This window comes from Nylanderia fulva, unplaced genomic scaffold, assembly GCF_048542155.1.
Source record: "Nylanderia fulva isolate GAGA-0341 unplaced genomic scaffold, ASM4854215v1 Scaffold15, whole genome shotgun sequence".
Taxonomy (NCBI): Eukaryota; Metazoa; Arthropoda; class Insecta; order Hymenoptera; family Formicidae; genus Nylanderia; species Nylanderia fulva.
In genome coordinates this window covers 3,207,939-3,230,217 of record NW_028189730.1, presented here as the reverse complement: position 1 = coordinate 3,230,217, position 22,279 = coordinate 3,207,939, and the positions used below count along the sequence as shown (strand labels likewise).

The 22,279-nt window shown below is 30.8% G+C and overlaps 1 protein-coding gene across 2 annotated transcripts in view; it reads right to left on the bottom strand.

The window, feature by feature from the left end:
- Positions 1-8,733: 8,733 nt before the first annotated feature.
- Calx (sodium/calcium exchanger 3) overlaps positions 8,734-22,279 on the bottom strand; it is an 85,862-nt gene continuing 72,316 nt past the window's right edge. For both annotated transcript variants that reach the window (XM_085480529.1, XM_085480530.1), the window contains exons 7-9: positions 16,292-16,463; positions 12,592-12,904; positions 8,734-10,229 (exon numbers count right to left, since the gene is read on the bottom strand). In XM_085480529.1, the coding sequence (XP_085336655.1) occupies positions 12,700-12,904; positions 16,292-16,463 (377 nt within the window). In that variant the 3' untranslated portion in view covers positions 8,734-10,229; positions 12,592-12,699. The remainder of the gene's footprint in view (positions 10,230-12,591; positions 12,905-16,291; positions 16,464-22,279) is intronic.

Sequence of the window (22,279 nt, the reverse complement as noted above, 5' to 3'; positions counted from 1 at the left end):
AGAATTATAAGATTTTAATATATTTTAAAAATTAAAATTTTAATATACAATATTTTAGTAAAATTAATCGAACATATTTTATATCTTAATGCAGTAAATATTAATATTTTTTATTGCAATAAATATTAATCAGAGAAACTTTTATAAAATTCTATATTGTCCCACGATTCCATGACTAAATTTCAGGATAAATTCTAAGAGAAAAATTCTCTCTGTGTAATAATAAAAAAAAATCTTTTTAAGGATTAGCTTTAGAAAAAAATACAGCACACTCTTTGCAATTTTTTTCTCCTTCTGTATGACGAAGGGATCTACTCGATCTCAATCAGCATTGTTCGAGAGCGACGAGCGATGGAATTGTTCCCGCGGGATTCCCCGGAAATTCTCGCGCGCGCGAGATATATCGAAACGCGTGACGTTCGCGAATTCTCTTCACGGAACGGCGATTTTTTTTTTTAAGCGTGTCACGTTCCGATACGCGAAATTCGGTTCGCCTAACCAAACCTATGTATGTCCGCTTTATTGTTACGGGGGCCGCAATAAACGGGTCGCCTGTTATCAGTCGGCCCGAATCGGAAATTTACAAAGGGAAAAAGATAGAGAGAGAGAGACCCTCTCGATGCGCTCTTGACGGATTTCAAGTTAACAATGTTTATCAAACTGCTAACGAATTTTTATAACACGATTATATATAATATATTATATTTTTTTAAAGAATTTTAGTTTTTTTAAAATCGAAATTGATTTGTCAAAGAAAGATCAACGACGAGTATTGATTATTTTTTTTTTTAATGGAAATGGAATTTTTAAACACGATCGAGAGCTGCATATTACGAGAGATATTATTGTAAAAATAAATAAAATAAATATATAAATTACGAAAACACCATATAAAAAAATCTGACATTCGCGATAATTTTCTGACTGATAAAAACAAATATTATGAATTTAATACTTCATTTTTCTTTATAATTTGTTGCAAAATTAATTGATTTTAAAAAAGATTTGCGCGCGGTTCATCGACGTAATGTTAAAAATGCTTGATTGAGAAGCTATAAATTCAATTATATAGCAATAACTTAAATTGTTTGGATTTCTTTCAGGCCTGAGAATGTATTTGAACACAGTTTGTGTGTGTGTATGTGTATTTTAATTTAGATAAAAAATTTAATAAAGTAAAGTTAGGCGCGCGGAAGAAAGGAACATACAACAGTTGATTATTTATTATTATTATATTATTATTATTATTATTATTGTGGATTATTATTTTTTTCGATGAATACTATTTTTTTCACGTTCGAATCTTCTTTTGTGCCTAAATTGTTTGAATAATCGAACTTTCGAGTATTATGATCCGATCAAACAATGCGACATGTCAATTCCATTTGAACTCTACGAATATATTCTTTGGGCTTGAATCTCTCTAATTTCTATTTCCAAAACTATTTCGAACAGTTCGATCACACAATTCGTCTGAATCTGTCTTCGTCTGAGTTTTAAACCTCGAAAAAAAAAATTAATCTTTGCAACGATTTTCCGATCATTCTGATTCTGAAGATTTTATCATTAATCGTGCTTTATTTTACTCTATAATTGGTTAACGTTAGGTTAACAAGGGAATCGAAAGATTTGTGCAAGTATAGGAAAAAGTCCATATTTCGTAAGGTCTACTTTAAAAATTCATTTCATATTTAAGAGTTTTACAATTTATTAATTTTTTTTATTTAAACTTTAAGCATATATCGAATGCATACTTTACGAAATGATGGACTGCATTCTTCTAAACTCTTTAATCGGGTATTTGAAAATAAAAAAAGATAGGGAGAGAGAAAGAGAGAGTAGATATGAGAGAGAAAAGCGAAAATCAGACAAGTAGATAAATAGGTAGGTAAATATAAAAGTAGGCGAAGTATAGAGAAAGAGAGATAGAGGGATAGAGAGACAGAAATAGAGAGATCGTACGTCATTTGTTGAATCCTCGTCGACGACGCTGTAAAACGTGCAAAAACGTGCGCTGAGGTACGCGTGTAGCACTTTTTGATTACGCTCGATTAATTATTTCCACTCGCTGTCGTCTCCGAAAAAAAAACTCCCATCAAGCTGGGGACCAGGTGCGCCAATCAAGTTCGTGAAGAACGTGGAAAATTGTTTTCCAAAAATAAATGTGGTATTTTCGGTAAATATTTAGAAAAGAGAACACCCTCGTACATCAATTTCAACAAAATCGCTGAGGTGTCCCTTTTTCTGAATTTTCACTTGATTTTTTTTTGGCTCTCATATTTACGTCTACGGGCATTAAAATCGCCCAGCTTGCGATTTTATTGAGGCTTCTGGAGCCTCGCCGCGACCATGTTGGATTGTGACGTCAGAAGCGCGCGCTAAAAATTTTTAGATGCCATTTTTCAATGAAAAGATATTTTAGATATGGTTTTAGGACATTTTCAAAATACCTCGAAAATGATTCTTTTTCTTTGACAGTCGATCAACAACCGTGAAATAATATCAGTAGCAAACTGACGTCTTTAAACGTCACAATGACGCCATTTTGACGTTTCGTGACATCATTTTGATGTTTAATGACGTCATTTTGATATAATTTCACGGTTGTTGATCGACTGTCAAAGGAAAAGAATAATTTTCGAGGTATTTTGAAAGTGTGCTTTGACGTTTCATGACGTCAGCTGGGCCAGCTGTCATTTTCCAGCTGTCACTTTCCAGCTGATTGATTTATAAAGGGAAAATGATAGTTTCCGAAGTATTTAAGACCTGTGTAAAATATCTTTTGATTTCGAAATGGTTAATCTGAGAATTTTTAGCCTTAAAATCACGAGGCGCGAGGACACAGGTTATGTTTGTTCCTCTCTGACGAGAGAGTCACGTTATGGACGATGGTTGATTATTGCGGAATTCTCCGGAGAACAAAGGGATTTATATTGGAACGGCGGACTCTCCGTGACATGTGTTGTTCGGAAACACTCTCTTTAGCTTCCACCTGGAGCACGCATTTCATATCGTGTGTATATATCGGCGAATTTATTACTTCGTATCATAACTGTGTAGTCTAGAATCTCTATCTCGCGTAAACAGCCAAGTCCGATCGGTCGACGAAGGTTCGGGGAGAGACGCTCTCGGATCCCGTTTACTTGTATTATCACTTGAACGCTTTGCTATTGAGTTGTCTTTTTCTCCGTGTATACGCCCTTATTCTTGTGCACACACATACTTACATAATACACAACTATCGCGCGCGCGCGCGAAACTCGGATTAATAAAATATTTTATTCCGCCTGTTGTCCTCATTTTTTTTTCTTTTTACAAGCGTTTGTTTTTTTTATCTTTTTTTTTCTTTGTTCTTTCTTTCCTTCCGCGGTCGGAAATCCTGCGAACATTTGTTTTGAGCTGCTTGATACTTGTAGCAAAGGTATCTCTCGTTGAAGTTCCGTTTTCTTTCAGTAAACAATCAATTAAACGTACTGGAACAATCTTATGATTGAAATCATTGCGTTTAACTTAATTTGTAGACTTAATGGCAGAAACTTACGTTGCCGTGTTGCAAGTTCCCCCATTATTACGTTTCTTCGCTATCGAATTAAACGTATTATCTCTTTTTCTTTCTCGTGCATTTAATTTACTTTCTTTCTCTCTCTCTTTCTCTCGGAATCTTTTCTGTTTAACTAAATATTAATATATTTATATATATATAATAATAATAATTATAATTATTTTTTAAAAATAATTATAATAATAATTATAATAGATTTAATATATATTTTATATATAAAATAATATATACATATATATATTTTTAACATTTAAAATAAGTATATTTGGATTATAAATAGATAAGAATAAAAAATTACTTTATATTCTTTCTTAATTTTGTGAGAAAGAAAAGTTGGAATTGAAAAATCAATTACAAGAAAAATGAAATAATTTTTTATATAGCTGAAGAGCGATAGCGATTTAAATTTAAGTATATATTTCAAATAAAATCTCACATTTAAAATTCATATTTCAAATGAAATCATCTCTTATTTAAAGTAAAATGAAAAATCAATAAATTCAATTTAATCTCCGAAAATAGAACATTTTCTCTGTATGAAATAGCGCACGTGTAAGTTGATTGATTAACATGAATTCAATTACGATATCAGTAGGAACAAAGGAAAAATTGCAAAAGGAATATAAAAGAGAAAAAATCGATAATTTCAAAAGATTTATTAAAATGAAAGAAATCGAACATAATATTGAATCCAACAAACAAAATTCTTGAAAAATGTTCAATCAAAAGTATTATATATATAAATTAATTTGTCTAACTACAATGGGCGACGTCAGACGCTTTAAATCAAACTACTAAAAACTATTAAATGTCTTTTATATTAATGGTAGAAATGATTGGAAAGCGCAATTCTGAATTCATTAAATATGAATGACGGAATAAAGTTAAAAAAGCTGCAAGAGATATATTAAATTAACCTTAACACTGCCATAGTTGAGGATTCTAATTAATGAAAATAGTTTTCGCAACATTTAATTATGATAATGTATTGCGGTCAGTAATTTACTTCAATTTCGAATTTAAATCCTTATTTTTTTTTTGTTTTTGTAATAAGGGACCAATAGAAAAAAGTATTAATTGCGTACAAACACAAACAACAAATCTTACAACATACAGAGTATTGCTTACACAAAAATAATTAATTATAAATAATCTAAATTTGTATTTCGACAAAATTATATATTTATATCCAAATATGCAATTTTTGCTTATAATAAACATGTATATATTTTTGGTTTATTTAATAACTTGAAAATTTGATTGTACAATCATAATTTGTTACACTTTCTCTTGTTACAAGAAACTTTTTATTTTGCGTAGTAAGTACGTATATAAATTATCGTATACTATAATAAAATAAAAAATAAATTAATGCAACATATTAATTACACAAATCAATTTTAACATATTATTACAGAAATATATTGAGCGAAAATATATAATTAACGTAATATAATTAATTGAAATATTGTTGTACTACTGAAAAAAGTTTTACATCTACATTTTTCTTGAATTTAATGTACCGCATTCTAATTATTTAATAAATATTAATATAATGTTGATATGTGTACGTTATGCAGCCACATTAGTTAACATATATCGGATTGCGTGAATGGAAGGAATTTTTTTTTTCTTAGGACGGAAAAAAAAATTTGTATTTTGAAACGAAAAATTGAATATATACGAATACACCAATTCAAACCAATATAAAATTTTTTTCTAAAAGCACGATATATCGATTTTTTGAACAAATTAATTAGATCGATCCGACGATTTGACTAGACATTATGTTGGATTATGATATCAAAATCAAAAGATTATGTAAATTATGTTTTTATTATGTTGGGAAACAAGCAAGTATTTTCCACAAAATGAACTTGCAAAATGTAAAATCAACAATTAAAGTTTAAATTACTTATTGGCGTTTATTAATTAACAGAATAAATATTTATTATCGTATTTTGCAAGCTGATTGAATTAAGTCGCGGCAAGCTTTTAAAATCAATTGATTAAATGATATGAACATATACAAAATTAAACAAAATAAAGCGTTTCGATCAACGAAATGCACTTTAAATTTTATTTATAATTCGATTATCCAAAATCGATTTAAAACTCGAGATAATTGTACGCTCTCGTATATTCATTTACGAGAAATAAAATCTTGAAAGCTGCAAGAAAAACTGCTGCATAATCCTTTATATTCGATATCATAATCCAATACGACAGAAAAGAAAGAGAGAGAGAGCGAGAGATAGAGAAAGAGAAGGGGAAATATAGAAGGTAAAAGATAACGAGAGAACTCCATCGCGAGAAGTGGAATTACACCAATGTAATCGCGAAGTAATTACCAAAGTAACAACGGTTCGCTGTTCTTTCCTCCAAATCATGCTTTTATCTTTAACGCAGATAAATAGAGCGATAGCTTGAGAATCAGGATTAACGCTAATTAACGCGCGTTAAATTCGTGCAGCAGCCACTAAATATGTCGTATATTTGTCAACTCCGATTTATACAGGTTGATATACTCACAGAAACAAACACGTAACGAGCTTGCTCGCGTGCAGCTCGTTTAGATGCAACGACTTTAAAGCGACATCCTGCAAGAAAGAGGGAGAGAGAGAGAGAGAGAACACCTCGTCTTAAGGGGATGCTAATTGTCTGTTTTTTTCGACAAATATTATTTTTATTTAATTATTTATTAGTATTTTATTATTTATTTCTTTATATAAATAATTAAATATTAATTATATGTAAATAATTATTTAATTATTTATACAGAAGGAAAAATCCTTTACTAGAATTAAAGTATTAATACTATATATATGTACATAAAAAATCCAAGAAAGTTAAATAATTAGAGTTTTCTTAATGTTTTAGGTTAGGTCGACCTAACCTAAACATTAAGAAAACTCTAATTATTTAACTTTCTTGGATTTTTTATGTACATATATATAGTATTAATACTTTAATTCTAGTAAAGGATTTTTTATTGTGTATAGACAATAAATAGTTAAATGAAAATAAAATTTGTCGATAAAAAGCACACACAGTTGACATCTTTTTAATTGGGATAGAGAGAGAAAGAGAGGAGGGGGATGTGTGTGTGAGAGAACAATTTCTTCCTTCGCAAGTGTGTGTGTGTGTTACAAAAAGCCGGTTAATCGTTACAAAAATTGCTAGCGATAATTATTATTCATGTTCATATGAGGTATTTCTCTTTCCTTGTCTGTTCATAGAACATGTCGCGATGTCTCTCTTTAAAAAATGGCCGCCTAATCCCAAGACGTACTCTAAAAATCCTCCCTAAAAATCGTACGAGATTCTTGTAACAATTGTAAACTTAAGATTCAATACTGGTCGCGCAAATGGGGAGGGGGAGGGAGGGGGAGGGAGAGATTATTCGCTCCTTCCACTCGCGAATTTATTTTACGCGACCCCCGATCAAAGGCAGTGAGGGAATCAACGAGAGAATTTTTTTTTATTTTTTTTTATTTTTATTTTTATTACGCCCCTTCTTTAAAATTGACGCAAAATTAAAGAATCGTATTTCTTTTCTCCCCGATTAATTTATATTATCATTTTTGGACTAAAATTTTCGCGGAGAAGAAATGCGATTCTCTATATACGCTTTTCTTGTGATTTTAAAAGACAGGTGCGATTTATACATTCGAACGAAGGCCGCGATGCAACTCGCGAGGGGGAGGAAAGGGGGAGGAGGGATTCTAATCAACGTTTGTCGCGATATCTAGCTATCCTTAACAATTGTAAATATGTTTCTGCTGGTATTTAATAACGTGATCTCTCTTCTTGCTGCCAAGAATTAAGGATTCACGTTGTTGTCCCGATCGACGACAATCTCGAAATCCTTCTCCGATGACGTTTATGAGAAACAGTTGATGCGCATCTGAAGATATTTGAAAAATTATTTAAACGCATGCTTTGTGTCGTAATTATTTATAAAATTATTCGATAATATTATTACTATTTTATTTCATTTTTTATTTATTTTTATTTATTTTTTATTAATAAAATAATAGTATATTGTGTATCAAGTGCGGAAAGTTGACAATTGGTCACGACCACCCCACACGAGTGAACAATTGTCAATCCGCACGTGATACACATACTATTTTGTATTACAAGTGCAGGCAAAGTGGCTTTGTGCGTGTTTTCTGTGCGCGAGGTGGCCGATCGCACGCCGCCATCTTGCGGCGGCACGGTGCGTTCACGGCTGAAGCCGTGGGCAATGACTTTGAACGCGGCTTATTCACTCACCGCGTCGCCGCTAGATGGCGGCGTGGGAAATCGGCCGCTTTCCGCACAGAAAACACGCACACAAAGTGCCACTTTGCCTGCACGTGTAATACAAAATATAATTTTTAATTAAAATTGGACTTTTCTTAATACGTCTTTTAAAGTTTGTCTAAGGTTCGAGAAAATTATATTTTATTTTATTAATAAAAAATAAATAAATAATAAGAAGTATTAATAATATTCGAATGATTTTATAAAATAATTACGAAATCTTGAATGCACGTGTCGGATTGGAAATAATGAGCAACTATATACAGTAGTTGTTCAGTTGCTATACTTTGAAGTTCAATGAAGTATATTATAATTATGCGTAATTTTAATTAATGTCGTCATTTTCCAAAACCGTTGACAGGCGACACAAAGAGAATTGCTTGATCAATGTTTCATTACGATTGAAATGATGTAAATAATTCATCTAAATCCAAGTAATTATTTCTCGCTTATCAATGCTCTCTGTATAAATTACTCATCTATATAAAATTCGAACGATACGATTTGTAACAGACTTGTATCAACAAAACATAAATTCTACGACGTTCCTATATATAAAAATTGAATTCTGAACAGTTAAAAAGATTTAAAGTATAAAATAGTAAGAAATGGAAAATAAATGTTTCATCAACCGGAGAGGGATTTTGTAAATCGTCGAAACGGGGTTGCCTGAGATCTAAATTCTACTATTCGCCATGTCTCTCACCACGAAGTCTAAACCGTATAATATGGCATTTACGTTGAAAAAGAAACGTTTTCTAGAAAAGATTTTCGATAACAATTTCGGAAGCTCCCCACTTCGGAAGCTTCCCTAGCTTCTTTTTCGCACGTCAAAGTGAATCGCGCAATTTACATGCTTGCGGTCGTTTGTCAAAAAAGTGATTTATTTATTCATCAATTCATATTCATATTTCACACAATGACAGATGGCAATGACATCGGCTGTTTCTCCGATCCGAGATGAAGGGGATCCGGGGCAAGCCTGATACCAAAATTGGCAAAACTCGCACCAAAAAAACTGGCAAATCCGTATATACGCGTATGTGTTGCACAGACACGCACACACACACATACACACACATACACGCACATTTTGTGGCTATGCAATTATTGCAACGATAAAAATGCACTATATGTTTTTCCAATTTCTACACCACAATCCGACGCGGTCGTGCAATATTTTCTCGGGACCAATCGCCATTTTTTTTTTTTTTTTCGAAATCTCAGACTGCAAAGTTTCACTTTCCAATTTTTCGTCGCGAACCTAAATTTACCAAATTTTACAAAATTTATATAGTGTAAATTTTCATCGTATATCATCGAAAGATGTTTTCAACGGATAATATTGTACAATAATTTAACAATTATTGATAATAGATTGAAAATTAAAAAATTTAAAATAAATGAAATGTAAAGAGAGATTAAAAATTTGATTTTTTTTCAAAGCTGGTCCTGTATTGCACAACTACGTTCAATATATAATTGTTCAATTTCTGCACTTCCTTTGAAATCTTGTCGCGAAAATTAATCCATCAGAGATTCCCTCGACACACAAAAAAAAGGAATATATCGTAACAACAATATATATATACGCGTGTATATAAAATTAGCGACATTGTTTGCTTCTCTCTGGCGCGAAAAAGGAATTGCACAATACAAGTCCGCTACTAAAATACCATAGAAACCTGTGTATTCCTTAGAGGATTAATAAATAAATACACGTACATACTCGCGAGATTTTTTTTTCACCGCGTACACATATATATATATATACTTTCCTTATTATATCGTCTTCACTTTTCTTCCCTCTTTATTTCCGTATATATATATATTTTTTTTTTTGTTTTTTTTGTTTTTTTTTTTTGATTGCAGCCGAATTTTCCTCGCGGGAGAAATACGGCGATGTGTGACTAGAACTTGCGCACTTTTGTCCTTTTTCCGGTTTTCTTTTTTATTTTTTTTTTTATTTTTGAGTTATATTTTAAGGCAAACTCACTCTTTTTCTCGCCCGCACTTTTTTCTCCTCCGCTTCTTCGTTAATTCTTTTCTTTCTTCGTTACTCTTTTTCTCTCCTTCGATATCGATTTCTCTTTCTTCTCTTCATTATAGACGCATTCACGCAAGCACGCACACTTGCGCTCTCAGGTATATCTACACACACACGCACACGCATACACGCGCACACATACACGCACGCGCACACAGTCATACACATAGTATCCACGCATTTAATACGTCACGCGATCATGTTCGTTGTTAAAATTGTCTCAGGTCGGGGGTGAACTTATGTGAGAGTTCCCGGCACAGTTCAGAATTCGTTCTTCGCGGAATCGTGCCATTCCGATTCCGCTTCTGTATCCTGCAATCAAAACGGGGGATCGTTTAAAGAAAGACTTGCTTGAGGAAAAATTGTAAGGGGTTGGATCACGTTGCTGAGAAAAATTTTAATTGCCTTAAATTACAAGTCAAGATCAAAATTATCACAATTGAACATTAATATATTAATATATATTTTAATATATTACATGTAATATATATAATATAATAAATATATATAATATATTAAAATATATATTAATATATTTGTATTTAATTAATTATTATACATAATAATTTATATAATATAATATATAATATATAATATATAATATATATTATATACATATATATATAATATAGAATATATAACATATAATATATATTATATACATATATATATAATATAGAATATCTAATATATAACAAAAAGAAATTAATAATTAATATAATAAATGTCAGGTGAGAAGGATAATTAGGTGGAAAGAGAGACATGTGTATAAAAATATTTGTGGAGAATAAATTATTCCTCCGAGTGAAAAACTTTTGACGAGTGTTTTGCAAAACAATGTGCGTGAAGTAAAACTCTATGTTAATTTTTGCGCGACATATTATGCGAGTTAATTTGAATATAGGTCACGTGAAACCAAACACAAAAGGCTGTCTGCAAATGACGGCGATCGTTCGCTATATTTAATCTCTTGGCTTGAGACATCTCCCCGTCGATATTAGCTTCCAAATATTTGGTCATATTAATTCATAGCGCGATTGTGAATTTTAATAGCTCACGCAGCAGCTCGAATAAACAACTACCTTTGACGTTCTTTAATGACGCCTTTAAATGATGCGGTTGTTTTTCGATTTTCCGAAAATAGACGCTGCATAAAAATATGCGTACATAAAATATATATTTTTTTTTTCTCGAAATTATATTTTTCGACAGTAGGAATTTTAGCTCTTATTGTAAAATACAAATTTAATAAGGGGCTATAAATATATTGGAAATTCCAGAAAATTTGATAAATATTATATTAATAAAATAATAAAAAATAAATTAATAAAAATATATTAAGGCTCCTCACCGCAGTCGTGTTAGATTGTGACGTCGAAGGCGAGAAAACACGCTAAAAATTCTTAGATGCCATTTTTAAATAAAAAGATATTTCAGATGGCTTTTAAAATACCTCAAAAACTATTCTTTTCCCTTGACAATTAATCAACAGTCATAAAATAATCGTGATATCAGACTGTCATGCAGAATGACTATGCATATGCAAAAATCAAAATGGACTGAGTCTCATATTACAGTCATTTTACAGCTGTTGATTGATTTACAAAAGAAAAAGGATAGTTTTCGAGGTATTTTAAGACCTGTTGTTTCATTGAAATAGCATCTAAGAATCTAAGAATTTTTGGCGTGTGTTTTCTCGTCTCTGACGTCACAATTCTAACATGGTCGGTGAGCCTTAAGAGGCTCCTAACATTGTTTTGTTTTATCGATAAAACATTATTTTTCTGCGCCCTTTTCGTTTTATTGATTGAATAAAATAATAAGTGCTTTTCCAAAAAAGTTAAAAAATACCAAAATTTTTGTGTTTTATTTATTTGTTTTATAAAATAATGTTATAAATAAAATGGATAGATGTTTATAAAATAAAGTTCAAATAAAGTAAAAATAGTAAATTTGAAATTACATATGACTTTTGCATAAAAATAATAATTTTACCTATATTTTTACATCAATATGCACATATGAAAAAAATTGCAATGATAATCAAGTAATTTTTCCAGTTTTAAACAAGTATAATTTCCATGTAAAAATACATGGATTTTTTTCAATGTATGTACTTTAAGGGGATGCTGACCATATCTGTTTTACCAACTTTGAGTTTAAGGGCTTTTCTTTTTATTGGCTATACAGATTGAAAAATCTTTCTGCACAATTAAAGCAATTTCATATAAAAAAAACAATAAAAATTAAAAAATTACAGTTTTTTTATCGGCCTCTTGCATCAGCTCGTAACAATACTTATTTAATACAAAAGTTCTGCAGTTTATTTGTGCACAAAATATGGCGCTTCCAATAGAGACGACATGAAAGAATAATACATAAGTAATAAAAATATTATCAATCCTTTCATTGTGGAGGATTTTTCAATCTGTATATTCAATAAAAAGTGAACCTAACCTAACTTAAAGTCGGTAAAACAGAACTACGGCAGCATCCTCTTAATCGTGGAGAAGCATTTGTTCTATTAAATCAATAAAAAAATAAAAAAGGGTGCAAAAATGATGATTTTATCGCTGGGAATAGGCCGGTGTTTAGGGATCCCCTTAATAAAATCCTGAGCCGCGTCGCGATTGAAGGGTGCTCGAGCAATAAGGCAGTTGACAAAGAGACTTACCGGATAGAAGTTTCGTTGAGCACACGCCTTGGCGGACGCCAGAGCTAAGATATATATACGCAGTGGATAGGCCGACGTAGTGGCGTCGCACGGGGCCTTTCTTTTAGTTTAGAAGCCCTGGATTACGCCGTAGGCCTCGAGGGTGGACAGGATGAGGTAGAGCAGCCAGAGGGAGAAGAGGAACGCGGATGTGACGACCTTCGGTATAAAAGGCCCGCCCAATTCGCCGCCGATCGACTTCGTTCGCCTCACCAACAGCACCAGGATCACCAGGCAAGCCTCGCTGCAGAATATGGTGACGGAGAAGGCCAAGCTGCGTCATAAAATATGTCACGTGGATATGGTAGTTGTCGGGAAAGCCCCCGATATGTATTTCGAATTTTAGAGCGTAGACACGCGAAACAGATCCAACTGCAAAGTATCAACTTTACGATTCACTTGGAATATAATATATATACTTCTGTATAGGTATATCTTGAGAAAATAAAATTTATTTATTTATTATTTTTATTAATTATTTTATTGTTAGTATCTTAAATTTTATACCTACATAAATATTTAAGATATATTAATAAAATTATTAATAAGAAATAATAAATTAATAAAATAATAAATTTCATAATATGAGTGCTTCATTAAAATTCCTATACTGACAAATAAGATTGTTTAAAAAGAAGATATATATAAAATAAATATCTTCTGAAGAATTTTAGTGAAGCTCTTATTGTGAAATACAAATTTGTATTACAACAAGCTAGAAATATTATTTGAAATTCCTGAAAGTCTTATGAATATCATTGGAATATATATAGAGAAATATTCGAAATTCCTGAAAGTCCTTAAGAATTAACGTGACTTGATCGAGACCTTCGATCGAAATTTTATTTACGTGCTGGTTTATTCCGTCGAACAAATTTGTATATATTTATTAGACAAGCGTAAAAATCCATAGGGGGACTTCTTCTTTCTATTTTCCCGGGGACTCTTCGAACTCTCAGATCTCACCGAGATTTCTCGCGCCGAAGATAAATGGGAAAACTTTTTCACCGCGATGGCAGATTCATTCCCAATTCCGGATCGGCAACGTCGAAACTTGGCTCTCGTTTAAGGTCGATCGACGGATGGGGCATTTGCGATCTCGATAACGTGTCGCGAACCGCGAACTCTGACAACTTGACGATGTCGTTTATTTTTTTTTTATTTATTTATTTTTTTTTTCGGAAAATTTCCGAGCCAAAATTTACTTTTGGCGAAATTGTTTGGCCTAGCGCAGCGAACACTCGATAACTTTTTTAATTGATTACAAATACGAAATACATATATTTTTTTTATAGATATATATGTGTCTAGTGTGCAGTCGATTTCCGCAAAAATGTCATCCCATATACAAAGTTGACTCTCTCGCGAGCGACAACTCTCGAAATTCTCGTAAAATGGAATATCAACGTATAAAGCCGTGGAAAAATTGCGACACTGCCTGTATGCGAAGCAGGGATTCGCAACTGACGACTTTTACATGGCAGTTTATTCTCTCCTTTCTTCTCCTGTCAAAATAATGCGCGTCGAAATGTCAAAAGTTCGAGGCGCAGTCATTTTAACGGAGAATTTATACGAGTTCCTAAGCGATTCCGATCAATTCGCGACGTCAGAAGTCTCGTCTCTATCGAGACGGATGAACAGCTGCGATCTCGGATTCTCCCGATTCGATACGTCATTTCTTAACGCGGTCAATGACAGGTCAGCTGGTTGCAAGACGTCGTCCAAATTGGCCTCATAACGCCTCGATCAGATTTCTTGGGGGAATTGTTTCACGAACGGGACCTCGTAAATGGGAAACGACGGCTGGGTTATCGGGAACACGTCGCCATTTTACCTTAACCTAGCCTAACCCGACCTAATATTGTCTCTTTCGACACATCATCGTAGGATCATCTTATTATCCGATACTATCCGATCTGATTGATTGCTGATATATTGAAAACGTCACTTTGATCTCATCTAGATTAATTAAACATATGTATTACAAAGTAGAAAAATTTGTGTTTCCTTGTTAAAAACCCGGGAAAAAATTTTTGTATATAACAATATAAAATTATATAGAAATATATAAAATTATACATGTAGTCGCAAAATTATATATAAATTTATATACCAAATTTAATATATTTTTATTATTTCATTAATTATTTTATTAATATCTTAAATTATATAGTTAATTTTTACATTAAAACTATGTTAACTTTACACAAAATTTATTTAAAATTACTTGAAGTTTTGCATTTATTTTGTTAAAATATTAACACAGTATTTGTGTCTTCATCTAACATATCCATATATTATGTTAAATTAACACATAAATTTCTGTGGACTGTTTGGGACATGTGATGTGTTAAAAACAGAAATTTTTCAACTATGTGTATTAATTAACACTGAAATATATCTCCTGAAATGCTTTAATTGTATCGCTTCAAGCGATTGCTTTATCATCTGTCGCATCAAAAAGTCAATGAACCTATATATATATATATATAGATGCCTAAGGCAACTTTAAACGTCAAAAATGTTTCGGAACTTTTTCCACTTGAAACACAAAATTCAAAAGGCCTTTGTATTCGGAAACCTCGTACAGAATGTAACAGCAGCTGCTATAAAAAAAATTGGCACGTGCAACGTGTCCAAAAAAAAGTTGATATCCGGGTACCCAGTACTTTGAACTGTGTTTGCTCAAATGTATAACGAATCGCATTCTTTAAGGCTCACTACGGCTATGTTAAATTATGACGTCATAGAGACAAGAAAGTGCACGTTGAAAATTTTTGCATGCCATTTTTAGATAAAAAGATATTTTGATGAAACACAACTTTAGATGGTTTTATCTATTTACTTTGAAATGGCATCTAAGAATTTTTGACGTTTATTTTCTCTGACGTCACAATTTAAGATGGCCGCGGAGAAGGATTAAGGAGCCTTAAGGGAATCCAAACGTCGTCCTGTTTTATCGAAACTTTATTGAATTCGAATAAGTATATTTATTTTACTACTGCCAAATAAATCATTTATTGAAACTAATAATATTGATTTGATGTGAAAAATATTTATTTGATATACGAAAAATCCTTTTCAAAACAAATAAATATTTTTTTCACATAAAGAATTTATCAGGCAGTATTGAAATAAAAATTTATTAATTTAGTCATTTTGTTCAGTGTATTTATACAGGATGTTTCATACTAAAACTAATCAGCTGTCGTTTTTTTAATGCATTTTTATTAATTTAATTTTTTTATTAATTTCTTATGAAACTCCCTGTACTTTAATCGTGGAAAAGTATTTATTATTCTATTCAACCAATAAAAATACATATGTGATTATTAGCACTTTTTTCATTACTTGTTATCAATGACATAAACTGGTATACAAACATTTTATTAATTTAATTATGTCAATAATAATTTTAATAATAATAATTTAATGTTTTAAAATAATTTTTTTATTAATTTCTTATGGAACTCCCTGTACTTTAATCGTGGAAAAGTATTTATTATTCTATTGAACCAATGAAAAAAGAAAAAAGGATGCGCGTTTAGGATCCCCTTAATTTGATACAAATAAAAATAATGAATAAATAAATGAATGAATAATAAATTACTAAATTAATGAATAATTGTTCGATATATAAATGATCGGTTTATATACTCACTTGCCGGGTTTGACGAGGAACGGTTCGCTGTGGTAGGCACGATAAATGGCGGCGATACTCCACGCGACGCCGATCCCCAGAAAGACGTTCACCGCGTTGCTCCCGGTGACGTTGCCCACGCTCGCATCGGCGTACTTGTCCTGGCAAGCTGCCACTTTGCTCGCGAACGTATCTGGAATAAATCCGAGCCTTTGTCATTTTAACGAGACGAGGGATGCGCGTATACGTACGCGTATATCGAGTGCGCCGATATATACGAGAACTACCGATAAATAACATCAAACGCGCGACTCTTGTTGGAATTTTCTTGCATTTTCTCCAGCGTTATGTTCAGTTATATTATGCTACAGAATATTATACGTGTGTACACGCAGAGAGAGGGAGATTTTTCTTCAGAATTTATCCTGAAACTCACGGTAATCACGTGGGATAAATCTGCTTAATATTTTTACCACGATGAAAAATATTATCTACCATGATAAAATGTTGAATTAATTTTACATAGTGTCACAATAAAAAATATCAATATTTTTTATTGATTTTATTGTTACAATAAAAAATATCAATATTTTTTATTGTGGTAAATACATATATTAATCGGAGAAATTTATAAAATTCTCCCATTAAATATATATATAATTAATATTTTTTATTGTGATAAATACATATTAATCGGAGAAAACTTATAAAATTATTCCCATGATTACTATGCTTTTTAGAATAAATTCTAAGAGAAAATTCTCTAGAACTCTTTACCTCATATCATTTTTTTTACTTTAGATGGAACATTGTAGTTTTTCACGGGTACCTATACATTTTTGAGAATAATTTTTTAAGATTAAGTAGGAATGAAACTCTATAGATATGAAAGAGAATGGAGAATAAAATAAGAAACTTTAAATATCTTGAGTTATATATTTCGATTTGAAGAAGCAGGGGAGAGAATTATAGATTTCGCATGCCATTATATATATATAATATAAATAATATATAAATATAATTATATTATATATAATTTTTCTTCGGCTTTTTGAATTGCATTAATATTGCGGATTATAAAATTCTAATTATTTAACACAATCATTAATTATTAAATATTAAATAATATTATAATTATTAATCAATAATATCAAAATATATGATGCAACTTTAGCAGGTCGTGTAAAACCGGCGCACAGTTCGATATATCGTTATTGTGTTTCAAACTCGCGTAATAATAAGGCTGACGACAGAAATATCTGTGCCCGATGGCCGAAAAATGTATTTGCGTTGTACCTATCGGTCGCTATTTGTTCCTTGACATATTTTTTGCCCCGTTATCACTTTTCCATCACTCATTCTTTCGCTTCTATTTTTAACAGAACATCTGCTGGATATTTCCATCAGAATTTTATAGAACCTAGGTCGGAGCATAGAAATGCTTAAACTACTGACAAACACGTCACATACATGTGTATTATTTTTTAATTATTAAATCAGTTAATTATATAAATTAATTATAAATTCATTACACAAATTGTTAATCTCAAATTTTACATCCTTTATGCAAATGTATATATTCTTTAAACTCGATATACCGGATAATTTTATAAAATGTAACGTGTTACATAAAATTGATTCATTTATTTATTATTATAATAATAATAAAATTTAATTTAATTATATTAAATTAAATATATTATATATATATTTTTTTTAAATATATTAAATATATAATATAATTATAATATATAATATATGTAATATAATACATATAATATATAATATGTATAATATAATATATACATATAATATATATTATAATATATATAATGTATATAATATATATATTTATTATTAAATATATTATTATATATATTATATATATTAATTATATTATATTATTTAATTATATTTAATTTAATTATAATATTTGCGACACGAAATTTTTTGACGTTCTGAATTGAAGGGAAACAGATTTGTTTAATAAACCGGAGAGAGGAGGCCGTCGTTAACCTTAACCCAGTGTCGCTTTTTATCGCGTACGTATTTTTACGTGCGCTTCATTCGCAGACGCGTTCGCGAGATAAAACTGCGTTTCATTGCGAGCGCGAGGGTGGATTTATGGGGCACGTCCCGTCGGGAATCAGAGATCTCGCAGTACGTAGCTGCACACCGGAACGATTTTGCGGCGAGCACACTTTGACGTTTCGAGCACCCGCGCGAGCGCGATATTCCCGACGTTTCTCGGTTTGCAGTTTCACGAGCGGCGCAACTTCAATCCAAAGTGAGTCCCGTCGTTATACGCGAAGCGACAAGTAAGAAAATCTCGCGTCACGAGATAGATTCGCGAAACGTGGCGTAATATTACGCGAGTCTCTGGGCGAAAAGGGGATGAAACGTGTGCGCGATTTGAATTCGAATAAACGCAATCGGAATTCCAGTGTACCGACGTGTTCGAATTATCGGATCCGAATATTTTCTCTGCTTTAATCATTTATTCGGGAAAATAATCTTTATTTTAATACGCGGAATTGCACTCCAAATTGTATATTTTAATGTTAAACGATTTTATTAATTCCATTAAAATAGGATAAATTATATTGTCCATATAGTGCATATAATTATTTGTACAAGAATTATACAATAAAAATCAGCAATAATATGAGCAAAAATGATTAAAAATTATTTAAAAGATTGAAGATTTTTAAAATAATTTTTGTCCTTATTATTCGCACTTTTTTAATGATGAAAATCCATATTGCTTCAGCAAGTCATATTATTGTTGATTTTTATTGTATAATTTTTAATACATAATATAAAATATAAAATATAATATATTTAATATACACAATATAATATGAAAAAACTCAAGTAAATTAATTTAAAAAATTACATTATTTAAAAAAAACAACTATAAATTCGATCTAAAAATGTCTTTGAATTTAAATAATCTGAACACACGTTTGTAGATACCTGCGTCGTATTTAGTTTGCAGAAGAAATCAAACACTCGTTCAATTAACGAGTAAAAAAAAAAAAATCTTGTATCAATTCGTATAATTTTCCCCGGCACGAGCATTTGTATTTTCGCAAAATTTATTGTCATCGTTTCTGGCGTGCAATCGATACAAAACCGAGATCTCTTGCTCCGAGCAATTTTTTCGTTTTCCTCCTACTTCGTGTTATATTCCCCTCGTGCTAATTAATCAATCGCACGCGATTGTTTACGCTCAGCTTACGTTCTCGTTGATATTTACTACTTGGCTGTCGCAGTAGTAATGCTCAATAATTCATCAGCCGTTAAATGACAGTCGGCCTTGCGTTAATACGGAGCAATAATTAATTATACTGTTTTAACGACTTGCTAATTGATTGATAAAATTATCTTCGAATTAGGTGATTTATTCATTGTCAATCGTATAAACGAAATTTGCAATGTATTGCAACGATAATTAATAGATAATTAAAAAAAAAATGGAGAGGCCTTTATTCGCGAAAACGGTGATTATGAAATGTAACGTATGGATTTGGATAATTAATTATGACGTTACGTAATTCTGTGACTTGGAAAGCTACAGATCAGTCACGTGACTGTCAAAAATCTCACTGATTCGACGTATTTCGATACAATAATATAATGACATAATATGCAGTGATAATCTTAATACACTGAAAAAATTATTAAATTAATAAATATTTATTTCAATATTGCCTAATAAACCATTTAGTTGAAACAAATAAATATTTATCTGTTTTGAAAAGGATTTTTCTGTATCAAATAAATATTTTTTACATTAAATCAACATTATTAGTTTCAAATAAATGATTTATTAGGCAGTATCAATATGCCAAATAAAATTAATTAATTAAAATATATTTATATTTATTTATTTCAATTGAAATAAATATTTATTCGAATTCAATAAATTTTTTTGCAGTGTAATAATAATTTGTGGATTTATAGTAGCAATATTGCGATTCTCGGGCACCCCATACAGGTAGATTTTTAAAAAATTCTGCTTTGTTTTGCCGTCGATGTGTGGAAAAAGAGATCTCGCAGGAACCGATCTCGAGCGGTACTTTGGGAGATCGTAGGTATCTTCCGGCATAAATATTGATGAGTTTCTGGAGAGGAAAGTTACTTGCGAAGTTTCTACGAGGAGAAGAAACACCTAGAGAGAGAGATAGAAGAGAGACAGAGAAAGAGAGAGAGAGAAGAACACAGCGACTTAAGTAATCTAGCCAGGAACCCAATACGTCATGCAAATTTCGTCAATATTTAGACGTGATGGCTCAGCTTCCAGGACAGATACAATTTTGGAAAGGCGTTTATTCCGTTATGCGATCTACGAAAAAGCAAGAGATCTTATCTCAACACTACAAAAAAGTAGACGAAGATATTGATATCGTGTATATATATACAAATATATATGAAACAGCGAAATATTTCGAAAATATTTCAGGCATCGAGAACAAGAGAGAAAGATCAATTTTCTTTAAGAAACTCTAGAATGGTTGCAAATATGAAAAAAAAAAAAAACAGAAAAATATTTCGAAGAATAAGATAAAAAGATAGAGAGACAGAGAGAGAATAAAAGTTGAAGAAAATTTACGATATAAAATATTCTCTACACGAATTTCATTGAATTTTTTAATCATATATATATATATAATATATTTAACCATTTCTGACAGAAAGCATGCTGTATTTTATACTCCCCACGGACAGTGAGAGAAAAGACAGTAAAAAAGTTATCTCGCCAAAAGAATATATTTATTTTTATAAACCTTTTTTATTTATGTAGTAAATGCAAAAGTTTCCAAGAAAAAAAGCACACGTGATGCGTCTTAAAATATTGATAGTTGAAAAGTGATATACGTGTGTAGTTTTCCGGGAAAAAAATTTTTATATATAATTATATGTGAAATATGTCTATTTTTATACATAATTATATAAATTTATATAAATAAATAAGGGTTTATATATATAAATATATAAAATATATAAAATTAAGAAATATTTATTATTAATATAATTATATATAAAAAGCACTTGTATCTAATTATGTATGGTCATATTATATATATAATTTTGCGATTATATGTATAATTTTATATATTTCTATATAATTTTATATTGTTAAATATGAAAAATTTTTTCGCGGGTCTTTATTTATTAAATTTTCTGGTGTGAAATATTGAAATAATATATATTTAGGTGCATTCACTGCGCATTAATAATATTTCATATAGACATATTTGGGATAATCAATTTCACGCAAGGCAGCCGCTGCTTTAGATGCAAATTTTCGACGTAACCTGTTGACCTAGAAACTTGAAATGTTACTGGCTGTCGTGTTATGCTTTTAATAGCTTTTAATAACGCCCACTCAAAAGAGTGACTTATTGAATGCTTTTGTTTTTGTACGAATCGAATTTTGTACGAAAATAGCAGAGGACAGAAGTTAGGGGTTGCAATATATTATTGTTGCAAATTTCAATTGATATTGATTTCTCCCCAAAGATATTTATTCAGGTGTTTCAATTTCTCTATCGAGCAGTGAAGCTTATATATAGTTTGATCTTGATACAATTAGATAGAAATATCAAAATATGTTCTCCAATATAGTATTTTTATTTTCTAATATATTATCTTTTATTATTTATTTTATCTTTTGAATAATTGTCACGTAAAATTCTTCGAAATATTCGAGATATTTGAAAAAATCACACAGGATATCTTAGTTGCAGTGCAATGTTGCAGAAAGACATTGTAAAGAGATGTAAGTGAAAAATTCCAACAATATATCGGAAGCTCAAAGGGTGTTAAAAAGATGCTTTGTCTTTTATGTATTGAATTCAATCTCTTCGGAAAAAAAATTAAGAAGATGCTATAGAGTGTATAGAAGCCACAGGACAAATCTTTAAAAAATGCCAATCAATAACAAATTTTTTGTCTAGACGAGATTGAAAAGATTATATCTGGAAAATATTGAAAGAAGATATA